The 25275-nt window shown below is 41.6% G+C and overlaps 1 protein-coding gene across 1 annotated transcript in view; it reads left to right on the top strand.

Annotated features, from left to right (window-relative positions):
* The window catches only part of APBB3 (amyloid beta precursor protein binding family B member 3), a 56486-nt gene extending 35444 nt beyond the window's left edge, over nucleotides 1-21042 (top strand). Inside the window, exons 6-12 of the mRNA XM_087961021.1 lie at nucleotides 536-663; nucleotides 1030-1144; nucleotides 9677-9764; nucleotides 10583-10666; nucleotides 17784-17899; nucleotides 19588-19776; nucleotides 20651-21042. Coding sequence (XP_087817147.1) covers nucleotides 536-663; nucleotides 1030-1144; nucleotides 9677-9764; nucleotides 10583-10666; nucleotides 17784-17899; nucleotides 19588-19776; nucleotides 20651-20878 — 948 coding nt within the window. The 3' untranslated portion in view covers nucleotides 20879-21042. The remainder of the gene's footprint in view (nucleotides 1-535; nucleotides 664-1029; nucleotides 1145-9676; nucleotides 9765-10582; nucleotides 10667-17783; nucleotides 17900-19587; nucleotides 19777-20650) is intronic.
* The last annotated feature ends 4233 nt before the right edge of the window (nucleotides 21043-25275 follow it).

Below are 25275 nucleotides of genomic sequence, written 5' to 3' on the forward strand. Positions count from 1 at the left end.
TGACCCAAGTGACTAACCCAAGGTGACCCAGCCCACTTTGTGCCCAAGGCAGGATTTGCAGTATCCCTGTTTCTAGCTTGGTTACTTTAACCACTACACCAAACTGTCTCTCATTGGTGCCTTCTTCAAAACAAAACAAAACAAAACCAAAATAGTGAAAACACAGGTGCTCTATTTTGTCCAAGAGTAGATTGCAGTATTAGATTTATTTCAGAACTGTTTGGTGATGTAAATCTAAAGACTCTGTAAATTTAGATAAATTTATGCTGAGAGCTCATGCATTTCATATAATGGGACCTATTCAATGACTGCTGTTAGACTTCTTTCCTGATTATATTGAGAGGGCTATTAAGAAGCCTTCATCCAGAAATGAGAGCCAAGGTGTTTATGTTAAGGAACTTTCCCTTTCATATCTACTATAGGATAGTCCTCCCAGTTACAGTCTGTCCCCATTATTACAGCTTTTGCTAAACATGCCTTAGACAGAGGGGTTTTCATTCCTGCGCCATTCACTCTTTTCGGCCTTCCTTAACAGGGTCAAAACATGGTGATGATTCTCAAGGAGGACACAATGAACTTGGTGGATCCTTTGGACCACAGCCTCATCCACTGCCAGCCCATCATCAATATTCGTGTTTGGGGGGTGGGCTGCAACAAAGGCAGGTGAGTAATAATGGGTGGTTTGGAGAAAGGAGACCTTCTTACTGAAACAAAACTCCAAGGGCAACATTTCAGTCCACATGTTGTAACTAGTGAGTTATTAAGCTACAGATTCTGTTGGGTGCAAAATATCTAGGATTACCCACCACTTTCTCATGGGATCTTCTGCTGCTTCTTATCATGTGGGATCACCATTTATTCCAAAGCTATTAACAGAGTAGCTGCTTCAGATACTCTCCATTAACCGTTCTTTTTTCCCCCTACATGCTATGCTTGGTCAAGGGACAGGTAAGTTCCCCATTTCCTCCTGAAGCAAAGCTAGCGCTTGGAGCCCCTGCTCTTGCTCATTGGGCTCTCCTCTCCTTGCAGGGATTTTGCTTTCGTGGCCAGTGACAAGGACACGTGTGTGCTGAAGTGCCATGTCTTCCACTGCAATGTGCCTGGCAAGGCTATTGCCAAAGCTCTGCATGAAATGTGCTCCAAGGTATCCCTCCTGTCTTGTAGCACAGTTCTTTACATTTATACATAAACGCACACACACACACATCACGTGCATGTGCACCCAGACACACATATGCTACATATGGAAAGGTTGTGGGTCTGAGAATATACTTTTAAGTGCAACGTCAAGAGTTTTCAGTACTGAAACTAAGTAATAGATGTAACTGATGTTTCATTCTGCAGGAATGGGAGACAAAATGAATATTAAAATAATCTTGGTCCCTTTGTATACTTTCCAAATCAATGGAAAATTATTTTAAAAAAGCAAAGACTTTGCAAGTCTATCTCTGCATGATAATTCTCTGAAAATTGAAAGAAGAAATTGGGAGGGCAAAAACAAAAAAATACGGGAAAATTTTCCCCAAAGTTCCCTTTGATGTGTTTTCATTAGCCAACTGCCATGTTTCCCCCCAAAATAAGCATTAGGGCTTATTTTGAGTACATGGGAGGTCCACTTCATCTGCTTGCTTGCAGTGGGGCAGGAGGCTGTGTCGCACCCTAGTGCCACTGCTGCAAGGCAGGGAGGGTAGAGTTGCCCCATGGCTTACCTTAGGGCACCCGCAGCCAAGGCCACCCATGCTCCAACACTTGCCTCAGTCCTGTTCAGCAGGATCTCACGTGGCTGCCAGCCCACTTCTGCTTGTTTGCATGGCCACAATGGAGCAGGAAACTGAGTGATGTGCTGGTGCCTTGGCTGCAAAGTGAGGCAGGGAGGGTGAAGCTGCCTGACACACCCTGTACCGGTTTACCCCAGGGCCCCCGCAGCTAAGCCATCCATGCCCCAACACCTGCCTTGCCTTGTGGCTGTGGCATCAACGTGTTGCTTGGCCTCCTACTCCATTGCAGCAACACGAGCAAGCAGAAGCAGTGGGCAGGCTGCCATGCAAGGTCCTGCTGGATGGGGCTGGTGGAGCTGCTGCCACAAGGTAAAGAAGGTGTTGAGGTATGGATGGCCTGACTGCGGGGGCCTTGAGGTAAGCCAATGCGGGGCGCATGGGGCAGCTTCACCCGCCCACCTCACCTTGCCACCGCAGCACTGCAAGTAACCAGACAGAGTGGGTAGCTAGCTGGCTATGCAGGTGCTTAGGTAGGATTTATTTTGGGGGTAGGGCTTATATTGAGCACATACAAAAAACATGGTAGGTCTTATTTTGGGGAAAACACGGTAGGTAACATCACACTAATGTTACTTTCTTGGGTACTGAAACATCTGCCAGCTAATAACCAAGTTTAGAGAACCCCAAGACGCACAAATGGAAATACTCATGCAGCAAATTGCATGAAAGAGCTAACATTGTTCTATCTGAGAATACAATAGCAGAGGAGAAGGGCAAAAATACACAGGATATCCTTAGAGGTAGTGAAACTATACTGAAGGATTAGTGAAGAAAGAAAAAGCAATTTTTATAATAGCTATGTTTCTTGGGGGTTTACCTGAAATGTATGTGGATAAGAGCAAAAGCTGAAGGCATAGGTAGTATTTCATTTTTTAAAACAAATGCTTGGAGATCAATTTGCATAGAAGGAATCAGCATAATGGTATAACACATGTATGAATATTGGTATGTGCTTGGACCTGGATAGCTTTAGATCAGGGGTCACCAACCTTTTGGACCTCAGGGACCACCAAACTCATAATTTTAAATCCTGCGGACCAGAGACCCTGGGAAAATCCCCAAAAAAGTCTGCAGGAAAATTCCCCACCCCATTTTCCTATTGATCCGATTGATCGTTCTTTATTTGGGATGGCAGGATACCGTCTCCAGCTCCGTTCTCGGGGGAGAGAGAGAGAGAGAGAGAGAGAAGAGAAAGAAGAGAAGAAAGAAAGAAAGAAAGAAAGAAAGAAAGAAAGAAAGAAAGAAAGAAAGAAAGAAAGAAAGAAAGAAAGAAAGAAAGAAAGAAAGAAAGAAAGAAAGAAGAAAGAAAGAAAGAGAGAGACTTTTGGCTTCATGCAAGGAAAGCAGCAGAAGCAGCAGTCTTTCTTTCTCTCCCCTAAACTCTGCCAGAAATGAGTCTTTGTGAGACTTGTCGCGCCGGTGCAGCCCCTTGGAACAGAAGGCTTTGCAGGGTCCCAAAGACTCATTTCTGGTGGAGTTTGGGGGAGAGAAAGAAATACTTTTTCTGCTTTCCTGAGTGTAGCCAAAAGCAGAAGAAGAAAGAAGCGGAAAGAAGCAGCCCGGTGGCAGGCCAGGCGCGTGGAGCAAGTGGGGCAAGTTCCCCCCTCCGCCCTTTTCCCCCCCTCCCCTCAGTATCTCATGTTGTTCACAATGCAAGCGGCGCAAGCCTTGTGTTCCTGTCTGCCATGTGGGTGACGCAGCCTTGTGTTACCATGCAGCCTGGATTAATTGCTTTGGGGGAGTGCTTTGGGGGTGACATTTCTTTGCGGACCACCAAAATTTTCTCATGGACCACCAGTGGTCCCTGGCCCACTGGTTGGCGACCACTGCTTTAGATGATAACTATAGTCATCTGAAATGTGAAGATCTGGGAATGCACTTCTTGAGAGAGGTTTTGAACCTCGTGGAATGACATCTGGCTATTCCTCTCTGTGGATTTGCAGTAAGAATAAGACCAGTTACATGGGTGCTCCTGGTGATCAGGGCAGCATTAAAAAAGGCAATTATATCCAGAATAAAAAACAGCAGATCTCTACAAATAGCAAAGCATGCAAGAAAGAAAGGGAAATTGTTTGATTATTTCTCCCAGGTTACTCTGTTTCTGATATTCATACCAAAAACAGCAATTTGGGAGAAATAAACAAATATATAGAATCAGAACAAGTAAAAAGAAAAGAGGAAAGAGTGGAGTGGAATTTTTTAAACAGCACAGGAAAAGTTAATGAATTAGTTTTGAAACACTTAAGCAGTACCAGATGTAGACTTGGTGAGAGCCTAAGCCAATATTTCTCCACCATGGCAATTTTAAGCTGTGTGAACTTTGATTACCAGAATTCAGTCCTGAATGACTTCATGTACTCCCAGCATTCAATGCTGACTGGGGAATTCTGGGAGTTGAAGAGCACATAGTTAAAGTTGCCAAGGTTGAGAAATATTGTTCTAAGCTATACAAAGCTTGGAAGCCTCTTGTTGAGAAGTTTCATCAGAAGGTCTCACTAAGCTGTTTACCAAACAGGATGTTGGGTTGCCATAAAAAACAGTGAAAACATATATAGGAGGTATTTAAAACAAAGATACATTTTTTTTCAAATGAATGCATGTACTGATTAAATGTTCATCATTTGGCAGGCTTGATCTCTCTCACAGATTATAGTGCTCATTCTGGAAATAATACTTATATAAAATCTTAAAAATAATTTTAAGATGCATTAATATATATAAATTAACGACAAAGTAAGTAATCAGGATCACTTTTATTAATGTAAGAACTCATTTGTAAAATTAGAAATATATATGTGTGTGTGTGTGTGTGTTTTCTTAAGTTTTCGCGGGTACTTACATGTATGGTATTCAGCTTTGTTTGGGTATTTTCCCACGTCATTATAGTTGTGCTTTTAAAGTTGTAGCAACGTTTCGGCAGAATCTCATCTGCCATCATCAGGCTTCTGTATTGTGTATTGTGACTGTATTGTGACTCACAGACGAACACAATACAGAAGCCTGATGATGGCAGATGAGATTCTGCCGAAACGTTGCTACAACTTTAAAAGCACAACTATAATGACATGGGAAAATACCCGAACAAAGCTGAATACCATACATATAAATACCCGCAAAAACTTAAGAATATAGATATAGATATAGATATAGATATATACAGATATATATATATATATATATTTCTAATTTTACATACATACATACATACATACATACATACATACATACATACAAACATACATTCCTACTGAACTATTTTCCCTTTTATGGGTGGCTACTCTATTTCTGTTGTTCTGTATGTCTGTCTTCCTCAACTAAACAGATGTAGGTTTGCGAACAAGATTTTAGTTATGATCTGGATGGTAGCTGGAAGCCTGCCAGTACATTGTAGGTAGCAGCCAGTTTATTTTCTACATATGGTAATGCTGATATTTTCCCTGCACAGTTTCCCTGTACCCCTCTGAAGGTAACCTTCTGCGTGAGCAGGTGGAGTCTCCTACAGATGGTGGGCAGAACATTCCTGAAGTCCTAATGAAATTTGCCAGGCTTCCTGTCTATGACAATTATCTAATGTGCAACGGAGGGAACAGGTTTGGGAAGGAATGGGATGAATAAAGTATTTCAAGACATAATAGTGGTGACATATAATGGTGCCTTTAAATAATATTGATTTTAGACATTGCTCAGGAAGACTAGGTTTTATTTATTTAAATTACCACCAGGAAGAGTCTGTTTATTATTTTAATAAAGGAAAGACCACTCGTGGTCTCTACTGGAACCTTGATACAGATTCATTGATTCTCCAAGATAAATGTAAGTTTCATTTTAGGAAGCATATATAAACAATACAAAGTAGCAAATTGGGACAGGATCAAAAAAGAACAGTGAAGTAACAAGAGATTGGGCAGTAAGACCTATGAAAAGCAACTGCAGAAGGGATATTTACATTTAAGAAAAGATTGATGAAAGGCCTTCTTGTTACAACTCTGAATACCTAAAAGGATGACATGGAGAAGAAAGTCAAAAACTGTTCCCTAGGGTTCCAGAGTACTGGACAATGGATAATGGATTTAAACAACAGGAAGGCAGACTCCAAATGAATGTCAAGAACTGTTCACTGTAAAAAGGTTCTATAGCAGAACCAACAATCAAGAAAAGTAGTAGAATCCTCAACACTGGATGTGTCCCAAGCAGAGTTGAAGATGCCTTAATTTGGATTCATCTATTCGGTTGGGGGCTGGACTTGATAGCCTAAAGGGCCCCTTTATATTTTTATGATTCTTTCAGTTTTCACCAAGCAGTACCAATTTGTAGTCATCCACAATTTCTGTCTCACATAGCACCATAGTGGGAAAGACCAATGGTTTAAAAACAAACAACAAAAAACAGACTTTTAACATCTTAATTTATTTTTTTAAGTCCAAATACAATTTAAATTTTTTAAAAAGTGGTATGCAAAATGAAAGGAGTTCTTGATAAGACTCTTCAAATACCTTATCAGTAGATTTAGCGATAGCATGCCACATATCTCTATCTTAGCATACGAATATGAGAGTTTATGTGTACATATAATACACACATACATATATTTTTAATTCTAATTGAATTAGAGCTGATTGAGTTCTTACAGGTTTCACAATTATGTATTAGATTTCTTGTGAAATAAAATGACCAAATCATTATCCAATTTTTAATGAAAATCAGTCTTGAAAAAAAATTATTGCTCACCGGCTCTTCATTCTAGAAGAGCTTAGAGAAGAGCCAGGTTGCATTGATAGCCGAGTCACCATTTGTTCCCTCAAAGTCCTGGAAACTGTATTTCTAACACTGCGTTTGCCCTTTTTTGCAGTCACATCACATTGCTAAACTGGGGGGGGGGGGGGGGGTAGGAATAAATGATGTGAATCAGGACAGTCTGTTTTAAATTGATTATGATTGTGCTGCAGTTAAAAACCATTAGAACGGAGTATTTTGGCCTTGGGAGTACAGCACTTATCTACTGTTCTTTAATGCAGTAGCTTCTTTTATCTGTCTCTCTTAGTGATTGAAGTCACCTCATTTTTGCTGATGATTCTTATTTCTAGTATTTTCTGTTCTCTGTATAAACTGTTCCATCTTGTTTTCTTTGAGCAGGAGATCCTGCCCACCATGCATCTATGAAGAATCTCATTTCTTCATGTTTGTTGGAATCACTGTGTGATTTAATAGCACTAAATGCCTTATTTCCTAAACTTGTAATTAGATGTGCATGTTAAGCTGAAAATAACACTTGTATGTTTTGTTTTGTTGTTTCTGACTTTTTAAATTATAGCTTGTGTGCTTGGTCAAAAAGGGGCAGGGTAGTAACATTTCAAACCCAGAGGACCATCAGTTGGTATTAGAGGGTTACTTTTTATTATTGTAATATTTTATTTTTTATTGGTAGGAAAGTGTTCAAGTTGTGAGATTCCTACCTGTTTCACAGACTGAGGTAAAGGGGAAGAATGTTTGATAAAGGCATCCTCCCAGAGAGGAGGTAGCAACAGCAGAAAATAAAGCAAGAAGGCACAGCAGGGAATGTCAAATTCAGAGGACTACTGGGAAAAGCAGACTGACTTTCCACTTTTCACTTTACAGTTTCAGTTTATCATGACATGACATTAATGAATGAATCTACTGGGTACAAGCTGTAGAACAAAGAAAAAGAGTTAGCATGGAACCCTTATATATAGCATCTACTAAGGACTCAAGCTGTCCCAGGTGGAAAGCAAACTTTATTATTTTACCCTCTGGAACAATCTTGTCTATCTAGAGTTCCCTAGAAGTCAAACAATATGTTGAGAAGACATCTCAAGAACAAATTGACAAAAGTTGGAAGCAGCGTGTAAGAAAGCATCCAATTATGAGGCTGCGGGGAAGCAATGATGATACACCTTGATGCATTGCTACTATTTTGCTGCTATTCCCCTGAAAGGATAAACACCTATTTTAAATAATGGGGTTTTTGCTGTATGTGAATATTCTTGATGGGCAAAATCACTCCAATCTTCTTGGACTTGGACTCTGATTAGGCTAATTTAGTTGAGGTGCCTCAACTAAACTAGTCTCATGTTAGTTTGATGATGAGCTTGAGTTTGTGACTCCTGATGTAGCAGCTAGAGATTTCAAACCAACTTCAATCACCTAGATCTTCCTGCATTGTTAGTGTGGCCCAGGAGGTAGACCAGGGGTCCGTGGGATGGTATCAGCTTCTTTGGAGGGAGTGAGGTGATTTATTTGGCCTTGAAGGAAGTGGTGGTGTGCTTCCTGATCAAGAAGCCATCCTTGTACCCAACAATTTTGGGTAATTATTGATCTGTCTACAGACGTCTTTTGGGGAGAGGGGGTAGAATGTTGAGAAGGTGGTTGGGCAGCAAAGGATCCTAAAGGAATCTATTATCCAAACTTCTTTTATTTTGGTTTCAGGCAAGGAGTTTAGTTTAGTTTAATTTAGTTTAGTGTCATTGCACCTCGTACAACAAAATTAAATGCCATCTTCGGTGTACATTATAACTATAAAAATAAAACACAAACACACATCCTTCACATTCTATACAATTGAATTGAAAACCCCTGATATTGCATTAATATTGTGCTATACAGTAGAATTCAGTATGGTTACTGCCCTGGAATAGAAGCTGTTTTTCAGCCTATTTGTCCTTGTTTTTATTATTCTGTACCATCTACCAGATGATAATAGTTCAAAAAAAAAAAGGATGCCCAGGATGAGATGGATCTTTGAGAATGTTTTGAACTTTCTTAAGGCAGCGGGAGCTATAAAGCTCTTCTAAAGAGGAGAGAGGGCAACCAATGATCCTCTGGGCAATGACATTAACCAGTGGTGGGATTCAAATATTGTTGCCACCGGTTCAGTGGCCATGGTTTGGTGGATGTGCTTTGCACTCATGCACACACTTTGCGTGCACGCGCACGCCAAACATGCACTTTGCGCAGGTGCAGAGGCATTCTAATTCGCCTCCTGCAAGCCTGCATGATCCTGGTCGCTTCAGCAGCTGCCGCGCAGCACTATTCTGTGCCACACAAAGCAGCTGTGCTTCAAATTCAGCCGATAAAAGTGAGTATGGGAGCCCGGGTGGGTGGATGGGCCCAACAGCAGAGTGGCGGAGAGAACCAATTCGATCTCCACTGCTCATCGCCCCTACTGGCTCGCCAGAGCCGGGCCAAACCGGTCAAATACCACCATTGCCATTAACCCTCTGGAGCGCTGTCCTATCTGCCACTGTGCAATTGGCAAACCATACAGAGATGCTGTAAGTTAAAATATTCTCTATGGTGCAGCGGTAGAAGGTCACCAGCAATTTTCCATTCAGTTGTTGTTTCCTGAGAAGTCTCAGGTAGTATAATCTCTGCTGGGCCCTTTTGACCAGTGCTGTAGTGTGGGTACCTCAGGTCAGTTCCTCTTTTATGATAACATTTATGATCATTATGGAGATGGATTTCATCATATAACTGAAGCTTTTTTTGTTCATACATAATATTTACGATACTTTGTGAACATCCCTGGTAGTCATCAAAATGTACAAATTGTGCAGCTTGGTCTCATTGTGTGAACTTTTGTCAATAGAGGTCCCACTTGGTTGATGCTTTGAAAAAAATCTTTTGAACCATGCTCTTCACAGGCTTCATCAGAACCAGATTTCTAGTGGTTGATAGTCGGTCAGCAAAGTGCCAATTAAGCTTGTGCACCTGTTAGTAAACTCAACTAATAAGAGGATCAGTATGTATTTATTGAAGGAGGGAAACTTGATATATTAAGTTCTTATTTCTGCCTATACAGTTGGAGCCCTTGCACTTTGTTCCTCAGTTTTACTATAAAAACAAATAGGCTTTAAACTGTAATGGCCTTTTTTATCTTATAGATTATGGCTGAGCAAGCAGTGGCAAGTAGCAGCCTCTCTCGATCCATCACCCTTGAATCTATTTCTCCAAATGACAGACCTCTGCAAGGTAACAATATTATAGACCAAGTTTCTTTAATTACATGCATTTTATTATTCCTCACAATTACAGAGATGTAGTGAATATTCCTTATATTAGGAACCACTATTCTTTATCACCTTACTCCAGAAAGAACCTCTGCATTGGGATGAAAGTTCGAATCACGAAGCAGCATTTTCGCTATATAAAAAATATTTGTTGAATTTCACCTTGACATTTGTTACTTGGTGTCTTTATCTTTGAATGGATTTTGTCTGACCTTCACAGACTATTATGTGTGGTAAATCAGTTCACTGAATAGGATCCGAGGTCCCTCATACCTTTCCTGATGCATCACGAACTACAATACACAGTATTGTAAAATTACCCTATTGTCCAGTTTGAAAATACACAATTGAATATCCACTATAATTGTAGAAGAATTAAGAAAATGGGTGGGAAATCAGAGAGATGGTCAGTGAAGAGCACATCTGCTGGCCACCTTTGCCACCAAAACACAGCTGAAAGAATTACTGCCAGACCGAAGTCTCTGGCAACCTGAAGAGGAGTTTCAGTGGTATTCTTTGTTTTCAAACAATGAAGGAACAGGTGTGCTCTTGACTGCCCCCTTATTATGCAATGCAGCATTTGATACCTCATATAAAAACTTCCATTTCTTAGATTGATGGCACTCTGAAGGACCAGTGAATGAACTCAGTGAGACTTACTGTAGGATCACTTGATTACTCATTAAGTGCCATGTTTCAGTATCTCCTTATTTCTAATGCCTTAAAATTTATTCTCTGAACAACAGATTGGAACAAATCTGTTCTCTTTTGTTCCCACAGCTGATATATTGGATGTTGTAAGACAGTCTGTTCAGAAATACAAAGCTTTATATATCGGCAGCTTACCAGTATCTAAATCTATGGGTAGGTATTTCTTAATGAATTCTGCAACTTATGTTTATAGTTGCTTCATAAATATTGTAAGGTGTAATCTGATCTATTTTATTAGCCTTTCTACAGCTATGAAACGAACTTCTGCATTATATGTTACAATTGGTGGTTTATGTCAACAGTCCAACTAATGAACCCAACAAACATAGACACTTTCCGGAACTTTGTAATTCCAATAGCAAAAACTTACATCATTTCAGTACCAAAGAAAGCAAAACTATATCTAACTTTTCCCATGCAATCCTGCATAATTAAAGAATAGATTTCTCCCCTCTTCCCACTGGACAAGGTCACATTGTCCAATTATGAATTGTCCTTTTGTTTTGAGAATAGTTGATGTCTTGGCTGACACCTGCAGAAGTGTCCTTGGTGGGTACTTAGCTCTTCCTGTTGAAATTTGGAGCCTCTGCATTCCATCTTCCCCTTCCCTCCCTCCAGTTCTTTGGCAAGTTGAGCAGTAATAACATTTACAGGAAGCATAAGCAAATTCAATCTTGACATTTTGGCCCCCTGGAAAGAAGGGATACCTACAAAATATCAAACAGATATTACCATTATGAGTTCATACCATTCCTCTTTACATCTCCCCCTGGTTTCTGAAGATATTTCAAATGGAATCTGTTCATTAGCCGGTCTGCCTTAACATTGTGGGACCCATTCTGCTTGTGCCCTTGGATATCCTTTCCATTGCACTAGAATGCAATTTCCCGTTGTAGTAAGTAGAATCTAGGATCCTTTTTATCTCATAGTATTCTCCCCCCACTATGATCAAGCCCGGGGTTTCTTTCCCCACTGGTCTTAGCTGCGACCCTTAGGCTGGTTTTAATAAGCTGAAATGGAATACTGGATGCACATTTCCCAATATTTGGGGTAACTGTAGCTCTACTGTGACTGGATTGATGATTTTCACAATAGGAAATGAACCAATATACTTGGGGCCCAACATCCTACAAAGTTGCCTTAACCTTAAGTATTTTGTGGATAAGTACGCTCTTTCCCCCATCTTGAACTCCTTTTGGGGAGCTCTCCTTTTGTCTGCTTGTTGTTTTTACCCTTTTCTTGCTTTCACTAAGGCTTTCTTTACATCTTTGCATGCTCTGTTTAGGAAGTCCATCAACTCCTTGAGAGTTACTGAGGAGGAAGGCATAGGCACGAACTCCATCCTTGTGGTTATCTTAAATGGGGTGAACCCTGTGCTGATACCCACTAAATTATTGTATGGTACCTCTGCAAATGGCAAGAGCTCAACCCAGTTGGGCTGCTGATAGTTAACATAACAACGTAGGTATTGCTCTACCACTGCATTAGCTCATTCTGAGGCCCCATTCGTACTCGGATGGAACCTGGGAAGACCTTATCAGCTTTATTAATTCACATCAGAACTTTGCTGTAAACTGTACTCGTCGGTCTGAGCCAATGCATTTGGGCACTCCGTGCAGTCGGTAGATGTGTTGTACAAACATCTTAGCCAGTCTCTGGGTGGATAGGAGTTTGGGGCATGCCACAAAGCGGGACTGTTCAGAGAACAGATCCACAACGATCCAAATCACAGTGTTCACTTTCTGGTAGCTCCACTATAAAATCCATAGCAATTTTCTCCCAAGGTCTGGTTGGGTCGGCCACCTACTGCAACAATCTGGGGGACTTCCCTAGCCGTTGCTTCATAGAAGTGCACACAGGACAACTCACCACATAGCTCTCTATGTCCTTCTTCATCTTTGGCCACCAAAATTGCCTCCTGGCCAAGTGTAGGGTTTTTACAAACCCGAAGCAATTTGCTTGGCGTCATGACTTCGCTGCAAGACTTGTGTTCATAAACTGTCAGGAATGTACAATTTGTCACTTTTCCATGCCAAGTCTCCTCTCATCGTCATCTGGCTTCAATGGGTCCCAAACCATGTGTCTTTCTTCAGCACTTATTTTAACTGTTGTATTAAGGTGTCACCGGGGTTTAAAGGGGTTTCCCATGTCTGTTGCTTCATGGAGGCCTGGACCGCAAACTGTTTGAAGGTATAATGGAATTAACCACTTCTTCCTGAGTGCTCTTGTATTGGGGCAACCAGGAAAGCACATCTGGCAGGAAATTTTCCCCCTCCCCCAGAAGTATAATGTTAGCAAAGCCTACGAAAATCTGTAGCTATTTTTAAGTTCAGGGAGCCTGCCATTCCAAAATGGCATTCACCTTTTCAGGTCCATCACTATTCCTTCACATGACACCCTATTCCCTAAGTAATCCAGACTGGTTTTGTGAAATTCACACTTCAACAGTTTGGCATGCAGCTTAGCATCCAGGAGTTTCCTAAGTACTTTGTGCAATAGTCTCACATTCTGTTGTGGCCCACCAGTGGCCAGCGGAGCTGGTGGAAGACTTGGACAGTGAGGAGGTTGGGGAGGAACATGGGCCAGTCCTGGAGTCTGGGGAAGGCTCTGATGAGTGCTCTGCATTGGAGGCAGAGATGGGGCCAGGGCCATCCGACAGTTATCAGCTGTCTTCAGAGTCTGAGATCAGTGGGGCAGAAGAACAGCTGGAGCCTGTTCCTGATGTGTACATGCACAGAGCTGCCAGGAGAAGGGAATAGTTAAGGAACAAGGGTCGACTCTGGAATAAAGGCACAGGTGGATGGTGAATGGCCCCTCGCATAGGGAATAAAGAGGAGCGAAAGAGGAGTGGTGTTTGCAGAGACAGTTAGTTTGTTCATGACTCTCAGAGACTCCTTGCCAAGTATTTTCTTCTACAGCGTTGTGCTTGGAAGCTATCAGCCTGGCAACTCTCCAAGCCTGATAAGGTCTGTGGTTGTAATTCACCCTTGAAAGACTGTTTGCTGGGACTTTGCTGTGAATGATAGGAATTTACATTAGCCTAATAAAAATGGATTTTGTCAGGACAAGGAGTCTGTTTCATGATTTTGTGAAGATAGGTCAGAACACATTCTCTTCCATCATCTCAGAACAGATGAGGATGTCGTACAGGTATACCAGAATTCCTTTGTACAAATTCTCATGCAACATCTCATTTATTAGTTACATGAACACAACAGGTTCTCCTTTAGACCAAAAGCCATCACTTTGAATAGCACCCCAAGGGGCAGTTAAATGTGGTCTTCCACTCATTCCCCTTTTTAATCCTCACTCAATCTCATGCCTCCATTAGGTTCAGCTTGGTGAACACCTTCCCTTTGGACAGATACCCCAGCATGTCCTTCATGATGTGGAGGGGGTACATATTCTCCACACAGACCCTATTGATCCTGTAGAAATCTACACACAACCTCAGCAACCCGTTCCTTTTCTCTTTAAACAGCATGGGAGCTGCCATTCAGGACTGGATGAATCCCCTGGCAAGGTTCGTGACTATGAAGTCTCTTAGCCCCCCCCCCCCCCAATTTCCTTGGGAGTAATTGTGTACATCTTAAGCTTAGAAATTTCATCCTTGGTAAGATATCAATTGCACAGTCCATGGGTCGATGGAGTGGCAGAACATCAGATTCCTTCTTACTAAATGCTTTGGTGAGGTCCTGATATTCCTTGGGGATTGCAGGTTCCCTCGGCTTTGACTCAGTGGCCACTCTCGTGTGCTCAGGTCCTTCCCTCCGATTACAGCTGGAGCTCCCTGTGCTTCCTCTCTGTAAGTTCTGGGGTCCTTGGGCTCATCACTAAGTAGTTCCTGTCTCTCCCCCAACATACTGTAGTCTCCACTTCTTCAGCCAAGCCAAAACCAATATCATGGCTTCTGCCTTTTTTTGGGCCACCATGAACCCAGATAGTCTCTTTGTGGTTCCCCATTACCAGGCTCACTGGCTCGGTTAGGTAGGAGACGGGCACCCTCCTATGATCGAGCCATTGACCTGCTCAAATTTCATGGGTTGGTGTAGTTTCCTCACTCTCAATTCTAGTTTCACTGTCTGCAGGCTTTCTGAACATCGGGTGCATCCTGAGCCTATCAGGGCTGTTACAACTCCCTTCACTCTGAGTGGGGCACTATGATCTCTACCCGGGCAGTAAAAGGGGTGATGGCTCCACTTACAAACAGGTCGTTCTCTCCCTCACTGTTGCTCTCATAGAGGGCCAGCTGGGCATCGGTGGTTAGAGTTCCCTTCCCCTCAGTTGTTGGGGAAGAGACCTTTATGACTTGGTATGCCACCCGTGTCTTTTCTCTCTCCTCCTTCGGTGCCTTCTTGGTCTTTGCCGGGCTTGGAAACTTCAGGGTCATCATGGGCTTGAGCACTGGGCAGATCACAGCTCTATGGCCCTCCTTCCCACATTGGAAGCACTACCCAGACTCATGCTTTGGGGCCTCTCTCAGGGTGGAGAAGGAAGCTGCTGGGATCTTCTAACCCAACAAATGATTCTCTTGGCTTTTTCTTGGCCAGTTCTTGGCTCCTCCATGCCTCTTATACTCTATAAAATCCAACTCCATGTTTGTCGCTGGCTGGTACCATGTGCATCTGAGATTCTGCGGGGCAAGCAAATGTGATACAGCTCCCAGTTCAGGCTGTCATGAAAGTAGACCAGCAACCATTCTGGTCACCCCCCTCAGCTTCCTGGCAAGGCTCCAAAACTCGTGGTTGTACTCGGTCACCAGCCTGTTCTCCTGTTTGATAGTGCATATCTCGGACTCAGCTTGGCAACTCTGCGTATTGTCCCCGAATCAGGCTTGGAGCTCATCTAGGAAGGCATCGGGGTTCCCCAGCTTGGAAGCTCCCTTGTCATGCAGCTGCCCACTCTGCTGCATCTCCCTCCAGGCTGGCCACGATGGTGTTTATGCAGGCAATATCATCCGGGTAGACGGGTCCATACTGGTTCATGTGGCTCCATACCTGGTTCAGAAAAAAGTCCAACTTCTCTGGTCTCCCGTTGAACATGGTTCTTATCAGCAGGGGTTCCAAGTGCCCTGGGGCAAACCAGTATCCTGTGGTTCACTGCAGTGGGAACAACTGGGGTTGGAAACTCATAGTTATCGATGGCACATTAAGTTGGCCGGCTCCCCCATGTGGAGTAGCAGTCACCTCTCAGGGACTGGCAGTGCCCTGGCCTAATGCAACCCTCTGGTGTGGGACAGTAACCTCTTGGGGGCTGGTAGTATCCAGGGCCGCTAGTCCCCCAGCCACTAGCTGAGGCTAAGCTGTGGAGGCGAAGGGACTGTTGGGCTTGGCTGGCTCCTGCCTTGGTGGCTTGAGCTATCTGTCATATTAGCACCATCCCCACAAATGTCTCTCTCAGTTGCTCCACTGATGGACTGTGTAATGTGGCCAGGTATTTCTAATCCACTGGCTTTTCCCATTCTGCAGCTCTTTTGGCCTTCCACTCCAATCCTAGGATGAGGGCCACCTGGGGAAACTCAAGGGAATCTTTGCTTCCGCCACCTTCCTCACTACGCCTCACCATGGCTCAACAGTGCCTGGGTAGAAGGATCCAGCCACTGCACCTTCATCCCATGTCGCCGGCTGCTCTGCCTTCTCCATTCGCACTTTAGACCGGGTCATGACTACTTATCTGCTTGAGCCGTTGCCAGGGCTTCCTTTGTCACACCTGTCCTGGCATTTGTCACCATCTCCACGTTTTGTTCTACACCAGACATAGTTCCCCAGACTCCCCATAGTGCTCTCAGAGGTGGCCGAGTAGGCTGCATAGAACCAGGGTTAGGAGACCTGATTTAATGTCAATAATCCAACTAATGCTCCCAACAAATATAAGAAACTTTCAGAAACTTTGAAATCCCTAAAACAAAACTTTATTGAGTACATCATTTCGGCTGACATCTGCAGAAGTCTCCTTGGTGGGTGCTTGGCTCTCCTGTTTGAAGTCTGGAGCTCTGCATTCCATCTTCCCCTTCCCTCCCCCCAGTTCTTTGGCAAGTTGAGAAGCGATTATATTCACAGGAATCATAAGTGAATTTAATCTTGACAGTTTATTTTTATGCTTTTCAGGAATCTTGCCAGGTATATGGAAAAAGGAATAATTATGTTGATGAGATTCCTATGCAATAATGCTTTTTTCTGCACGCTGGATACACTGACCACATCAATAACACTATCCGCTCTGACTTACAAATATCTGCAACTATTTGCTGACCCAGTACATGGCAGCAAAGAGCAACTACTAACTCTAAATTTTGCAACTCAGACCTGGCAACTTGAAATGAAAATCCATTGGTTTTGTTCGTATTGTAATTTGCTCTTGAGTTAAAACCATGTTAGGGTTGACAGGAAGTAACAGGAATCAGATTGGGGCATAGATTTGATTAGGAAATGATTAAGGATCAAAGAGTTAAATACTGCTTTTCTTTGATGTTCTATTTCACCTTAAAAATTAAATAGAAAAATCTATAATAAATCCCTTTTATAGCTGTTTGTCAAGAAATCAACGAATTCATCATGTGGCCCTGCTATTGTGCCTGTTATAAGTTTCTATGATGTGTAGCAGTTAAAGCTGTAAAGCAGGGGTGTCAAACTTGATTTCTTCGAGGGCCAGATCAGCATTGTAGTTCTCGTCTGCAGGCCGGCAGGGGGGCAGGGAGAGAGGATGGATGCCAGCCAAAACGGGGCATGTGGGTGTTTTTGGCCTGGACAGCTTCCTGCAGCACTTTGTCAGCCAAAACAGGGCGTGGGGGAGTGCGCCTGTGTAGCTCGTTTTTGGTGGCAGAGTGCTGCTGATGGCCAGGGAGGCCAAAAATGCCCCCCCCCCCATGGGCCATTTTGGCTGGCACTGCAGCCTGATGCTTTGATATTTCGAGGCTGGCCTTGTTTTAAGCACCCTGCGGGCCAGATCTGGCCTGTGGGCTGTGAGTTTGACATCCCTGCTGTCGAGTGAGGTTAAGGGAAATGGTAGAAATCTCAATGTTTAAAGTTACTACATTTCTTTGGGATACATAGATATTTCTCTCAAACTATCTGTTCTCTTGAAATATCTCAAAACAGATGGTTTCTTTAGTTACCTTTCCTCATCTTTGGCCTTGGAAGGAATCTTAAGCAGCAAAGTTGCCTTGACTGGAATAAGGAATTCAGACCCGGGATCCTGAAATTACCTATTCTTCAGCTAATGGTGAAAAATGGCTTGGCTTATTCATTTCTTTCCTGCCTTGGCACTTTAGGGATTGATGTGCTAAATAATGCCATTGAAACTCTGATGGGCAGCCGTAACCGTGAGCAGTGGATTCAAGCTGTGGTTAGCGTTTCAGACTCAGTGATGCAAGCAGATCAGACTGAAGTAAGACTCTTTGTGATATTGTTCACAGTGGGATCTTTCTCTTCTCGCCAAATATCTGAGTACGACCTTGCTACCTGTCTCCTGTATGTATTATGGCCCGCTTCGTTGGCATATCCCAGAAACCGAATAATCAGCCAAGGAGATACTTGACTGAAAAACTGATAGTTGGAATTTTTCTCACCACCATTGACTGAATGCTATTACTTAAGAGTAGATATTGACACCCTTTTTCTGCAGAGGAGCCAGAGGCCATGCTGCTGCTACCACCCTTTTTGGATGAGGTGGCAAACATTCTCTCTCCCTCTGTTGTGGGTTGAGTAAGTATATTTCTTTTTGGGACCAAGAGCTGCATGATTTTGACTGGTGGGCATATCTGGCCCATCGGCCATAGATTGCTGATTCCGATCAGATCTTGGTTGCAAAATCCAAATAATGATTGCAGGTAGTCTTCTACTCACAACTGGTCACTTAGTGACCATTATGATACCACCTGCAAGTCACATTTTGGGCACTTGGCTACAGGGCCCAGCTGTTTGCAGTATCCTACAGTCATGTAACCATGATTTTTGAGCCATGGTGACTGGTTAAAATATGGTATTGCGGGCTGACTCTGCCCATTGCCAGGAGTTTGATCCTGATGAGCTCAAGGTTGACTCAGCTTCCATCTTTCTAAGGTTGTTAAAATGAGGTCCCGGATTGTTGTGGGCAGTTGACATTTGTAAACTGCTTAGAGAGTCCTGTAAAGACAGAATATAAGTCTAAGTGCTATTGCTATTTTTATCATTTTTTCTGAAAACTGGCACTTACATGTATTACCAACTTTATAGTAAATTTATAGTTAGGTTTATTGAAATCTTACCAAATTTAATGGAATTATTCTCAGGTCAGAAAGTTCCACAGTACTGCTTTAATCTGTGCTAGCCATTTGCTGTCAGAATTAAATGCTGCTGCCAAAGATGAATGTTTCAATGATCCATTGATTCCAGGGGGAGTCAATTATAGTCAGTTATCCCATAGAGGTCAGTTGGATTTTAATATATTTAGGTTGTATATTACAAATCCAACTGATTTTCATTAGAACTTCCATTAATCTCTCTCACTGAGAACTTTAGTATCCTTAACTTTGGTTGGGGTTTTATTTATAGTCCAACCTAATTTATTAAATATAAATTGAAAAACCAATCATAAATGTTAAAGGGTCATTCTTGACCTTCATTAACCTATTCAAGAATATTAGTTTTCAGAGACGGTTGATAAATCCAGGTACAGTTACATCCTATTTGTTCCACTGGTTTCAATGAGCACTAAGTATTGCTTTCTGCAGAATGGAATTCACAGTACATTTACAAAACAATTCAGCCCTATTATGTTATTCTTCCAATAATGTTTACTTTTAATATGTTGCATTAAACTATAAACTAGAGGTTTCAAGCCCTGTCTGCTGGATTTATACTCCATAATGTGGTTTGTTTGAATTTGCCAGGGCATTACATTCACTGTATCACATTTATGAGGCTGATCACATAATTCATTTTTGTGTTAGGAATAGGGATTTAAAAAGAAAGAAAGTATAAATTTGATTTCTGTGTGAAGACCTAAAATTTCATCTAGTACCTGGAGGACAATTGGAATAAAATGCAATGAGTACTCTTAGTATAATCTGATTGGATTGTTCTGTATTCTTTAAGGCTGAAGAGGAGGAAGATCCCTGCATTTGGGAATGTCAAGTACGCTATGTGACTTTTATTGGGATTGGGAGAGATGCCCACACATTTGGACTTATTGCTGACATGGGGAAACAACGTTTTCAGTGCACAGCCTTTTGGTGTGAACCAGATGCTGGAACCATTTCAGAAGCAGTACAGGCTGCATGTATGGTAAATGCTGTGAAAATAAAACAAACCAGAGCAGATTTTGGGGAAAGTATTAGTCTTCTAAAGAAGCTTCCTCTTAAGCTTGGATACATTTTATCTTCCTGCCATTCTTAGTTCCACTCCTCATCATACCCAGACATTGTTTTCTGGCTCAGTATTCATTGCTCTTGAAATACTTGAAGATAAAAAGATCAAGGATCTTGCCAAAAAGAATAAATTGTTATTGCATTATTGCCATCTAAAGTAAACCACTTGAAAAATGTTATTCTGTCTAAGTGAGGACTTCTAAACTATTTTGCCAGAACCATTTCCTACAGCCTAGCTCTAGGAAAAAGAGAAAGTTAGGCCTTAATTAAACATTATGCAGCATCCTAAGAATCAAATAAATATTTTTGTTGAGATAGTTTGATATAATATTGTTGTGCATCATATCTGATAAGACAGTCTAGCCAGAAAAATCAGAATATCACCAAATAATTGAACTTAGCTTTAATCACAATATAAGTGAATTATAAAATGCCTGGCCAGTTCCAGCTGCAGAATCCTTTATGCAATTTTGAATTAGTATTTTCAAATTAAGTCATGACATTTTACAAATTAAACCAGTATATTTAATACTCTCCAAATAATTTACTGGATTGTACGTTCTTACAGCATGTAAGAACTTGAAAAAGCTAAGCAAGGTTGAACCTAGTCAAACTGGAATGAGAGACAACAAGAAATCTTTTAGTCAACAGGGAATTGAATGAGTATTTGCCATTTATATGATAGGGAGAAGAGTTTTAAGACAAAAAACACTCATTAATTTAGATTTTTGTAAACCATGAATGGCTATATAATCTCTAAATTCACTGCAATTTATGTGTTTTTTTGATAGGTCCAGTATCAAAAGTGCTTAGTGGCATCACGAATGAGAACAAAAAGTGGTTCACACTCCATAATGAAGCTGAAAAGGACACTGTCGCTCGATTCACCCGTTTATTCGTTTCCCATCACAGGACCTTCCTTGCAGAAAACCAGCAGTGGGGCCACAACATGGAAGAGGGGAATGTTCTCTTTCTTTGAAACCTTCCGCCAAAAACATTCCATGCTACCCACTTCCTAAGATGAAAACAAAGTCTGGTGGTCTGAATGCCCCTTAATGGCACTGTCCTCTGATGTCCGGGCTACAAATGTAACTAGCATAATTTTGTTTGTGAAACTCCTTCACTGAAGCGAAAAAACCAATACAGCCAAACAAAACTGGATCCTAAGAAGGATCCTGACAGATTCTGGACATGCTACGCATATTTCTTCCAGTTCTTCGCTACATAGAAACTCGGGGGGGGGGGGCAGGGGAGACGCAATGCTGCATAAAAAACATTTGAAGGTGCTGCTTGCTACTAAGAGCAAGCAACATCATAATCACTGCATAAACTTAAAAGTCTTGCTCCAATTGCCCAGGGATTCATCTTCATTCAGTAACAACACACAGTTTTTTTATAGTTGAAGTTATGGACATTAATACTGTTCCTTTCCTAGCTGTAGTTTGAACTCTTGGAATGTGACACTGGAAAACAGGCTCAAGAGAAGGAAAAAAAAACTGCTGACTCTCTAGGTGCATGTTTGGATTAATATAAATTATTGATCTGAAGTTATTCCTGGAAAATTAATAAATAATTGACATCAATATTCTTCAAGCTAATGCCACCCAAATGTGTTTGGATCACAAATCTCAATATTTTCATTCAATAGTTAATATACCAATTAGTCTACTTTATCTATTCATGTATAGTTCTCACTGTACTAGTTTGTACATGTTCCCTTCTGAATATTTCTTTTTAATTTGATAAAATTAAAATTTTATCCTTTAACATTTGAACATCATCAATAAGTAGTGTTGCCAGTCATGTAGATACTAGGAAACAACTCTTCTGAAACAAGGACCTGCCGATAATAAACCCAAATGGTGCACATAATCCCAGTGCTTTCTAACAAAACGTTTGTAAGCAAACTATGCATGCCTAGTTGTTGCACACATGATGGTTGTTTATAACATGGCCATTCTGCCGGTCTGACACTTCAGTTGGAAGCATCATCTAGACTCAGATCATCATTTGATGAGCCAACATTGATTATTCTTACAAGAGAGAAATAATAAAAAGGAAGATTGCTTTTTCAAAAGATGTAATATTGAATGCCTGTTGCACTAGCATTGTGAAAATGACTGCTAGATCACATATATGGGATCTATACAATGGACAGATGACACTGCTAGGAAGAAGGATGGATCTCCAAATCCATTTTTAGTTGAGTTTCATTCTTGATATAATTCCTTTTCTTTCACTTAATAAGTAATCCTGGATGAAGATAGACTCAAGTCTACCTCAGTGATACTTTTTATCTGTGTACATTGTGCAAATAAAGTACTAATATATATTACAGCTATATTTGCTTTATGTTGGTCTCTATCTCCTGACAATTCTATTGGTACTCAAACGAGTGGTTGAATGCATATAGTGTAAATGAGCCAAGTTTTGCTGACTTGATCCAACAGTTTTAGACAAAGCTATTAGAATAGAATATTAGAATAGAACTGGAAGGGACCTTGGAGGTTTAACAGTGGTTTAACAGATTAACAGAGTTGGAAGGTACCTTGCAGGTCATCTAATCCAACCCCCTGTCCAACCCCCTGTCACTTTCAGAAAAGTGACTGTCCAGTCTCTTCTTAAAAATCTCCAGTGATGATGAAATGCCCATGATTTCTGAAAGGAAGCTATTTCACTGGTTGTCTTCACTTTAGGAAGTTTCCCTTTAATTCCAGGTTGCTTCTCTCTTTGATTAGTTTCCAACTATTGTTTCTTGTCTGGCTCTTTGGTGCTTTGGAAAATAATTTGACCCCCTCTTCTTTGTGGCAGCCCCTCAAATACTGGAATATTGCTATCATGTTCCCCCCAGTCCTTCTTTTCTCTAGACTAGCCAAACCCAAATCCTGCAATGTTCTTCATACGTTTTAGTTTCCAGGCCTTTGATTATCTAAGTTGCTCTTTTCTGAACTTTTTCCAAAGTCTCAACATCTTTTTTGTAGTGTGGTGACTGAAATTGATTGAATATTCCATGCATGGCCTTACTAGGGTTTTATGAAGTGGTACTAATACTTCACGTGATTTTGATTCTATGCCTGAACTATACATAATGATACAAGACTTATTCTTATTCAGTTTTTAATAATGATTTCATGATTTTATTCAGGACAAATACATCAACAGACATATAATTACCACAGAGGCATTTGTCACAATTCACATTGTGAATTGTGGAAGCATTATTTTTAAAAGTAATAATTTTATTAATGATGTGTAACAAATAACCTAGCTGACAACTTTGTCATCCAAAAGGTAGAGGAGGGAAGTAGAGGGAGAACTATACTTCTTACTAGAAGTAGAATTCTTACTAAGACAGGAGAAATGATAGAGGGGTTGAAGTTGCAGAAAATTTGTGGGAGAGTGACCATGTCATATCATTCAGTATAATGTAGACCCAATAAAACCAGTATCTTAGACTCTAAAAGAGCTGATTTTAACTAAATTAGAGCTTGGAAAGAATCCCGTGGAAGAAAATCTTAAAGGAGAAAACAACTCAAGAAGCTTGGGAAACTGAAAGATACCAATATAAAAGCCCAGTCCAGCACAATACCACTGAAAAAGAAAAAATAAGAAATCCAAGAAGAAACCAGCAGGGTTTCACAAAGAACTCTCTGATAAACTGAAAGATAAAAACGATAAATATAAAAAATGGATTCAAAGCAGAATACCAGCATTTAGCCCAAATTTGCAAAGATGAAGTCAGGAAAGCTAAGGCTCAGAATGAACTAAGACTTGCAACAAATGTCAAAAATAATAAGTTTTTTCAACGTATAAAAAAACAAGAAAATAGTCAAGACAAACAATCAGTCCACCAATGAGAGATGGCAAAGAAGTGTTGGGCAGAAACAGTTGCTTAATTCTTTACATACAACTATCGGCTAATCCATCGACTGGGCAAAAGCCTCAGCCATGCCCTCAGCTGCTGCCCATTACTGGAATCGTTGAGGACCCTGTCCTAGTCACACCCATGCTGGTAATTGAGGACATCGCTTCTGGTCCTGTAACATCAGCAGAAATAATGAAACATTCAGCCAAAGACAAAACTGTCACAAGTTTTGAACTGGGTGTGGAGGGGATGGCTGGGGGAACCTGTGGGAGGTGATTTGAAACATTTTCGAACTCGCCAACATGAATTGTCTACTCAAAAGGGATGTTTGTTGTGGGGGGATAAGAGTCATTGTACCACAGGTATTAAAGAAACCAGTAGTAGAAACACTACATGTGGGACACCCTGGCATTGTCAGAATGAAGGCACTAGCCAGGAGCTATGTTTAGTGGCTGGGCATGGACAAGAACATAACAGAGTGGGTTGCTACCTGCAGACCGTGTCAAGAATCCAGACCAGCACCACCCACCACATCGGCACACGAATGGGAGACCCCCAAATCACCATGGTCGAGGGTGCAAATTGACTTTGCAGGCCCTGTGCAGGGACAAACTTTTTAAATAATTGTAGACACCTATTCTAAATGGTTAGAAATAGTTATAATGACCACCACAACAGCAGAAGTGGTCATCAAGGTATTATGGAGGCTATTTGCCACCCACGGCCTACTGGACATTCTAGTTTCTGACAACAGGCCCCAGTTCACAGGTAATTACTTTGAAACTTTTCTAGCTGAACAGGGAATCCGCCATGCCTTGTCCGTGCCATTTCATCTGGCAATGAATGGTTAAGCGGAATGGATGGTGCAGTCAACCAAGGAGGCCCTAGAAAAATGGGACCAGGAGAGTGGTAAGCAAAAATAGACAAATTTCTCCTAGTGCAACACATAACCCCTAGTGCCACCACAAATCGGAGCCCAGCCGTATTACTAATGGGCCGCAAACTCAGATCAAAACTAGACAGACTGCACCCGAATTACAACACAGAAGTACCCACTGATTCGATCAGCCAGCGCTGGTCATTTAATCCGGGAGATTTAGTGTATGCCCATAATTATACAGAAGGTGTGGTCTGGGTCCCTGACAAAATAATTGCAATTACGGGTCCCCGATCTTACTAAATAGAAGTAGAAGATGGTAAGATATGGAGAAGACACATTGATCAACTCAGGGGACAGGACAGTTGGTACTAAGACAACCAGAAGGGGGGGGCAGCCCTAACAACTAAGGCCTCTATACAAGACGAACCACAAACAGAAACTCCGTCTAACCTAAGCTCAAACCCAAATCTCAAATGCACACACATAGCTGAAGAACCAGGAGTCCAGCAAAGAGTCCCTGGAATTCTAATCCGGGTGGAGCCAGCCACACCCCACAGAAACTTCCAGCCAGTTCCATTAGCTGACTCTAGAGCTGCAGCAGGCCTGACTGTCCAGGCCACTGCCGCTGAACTGACTGAACTGCACAGGTCAGGTAACCCCACCGTCACCCC

This window comes from Notechis scutatus, chromosome 3, assembly GCF_049901735.1.
Source record: "Notechis scutatus isolate UNSWTSFEM ecotype Mainland chromosome 3, rNotScu1.2, whole genome shotgun sequence".
NCBI lineage: Eukaryota > Metazoa > Chordata > Lepidosauria > Squamata > Elapidae > Notechis > Notechis scutatus.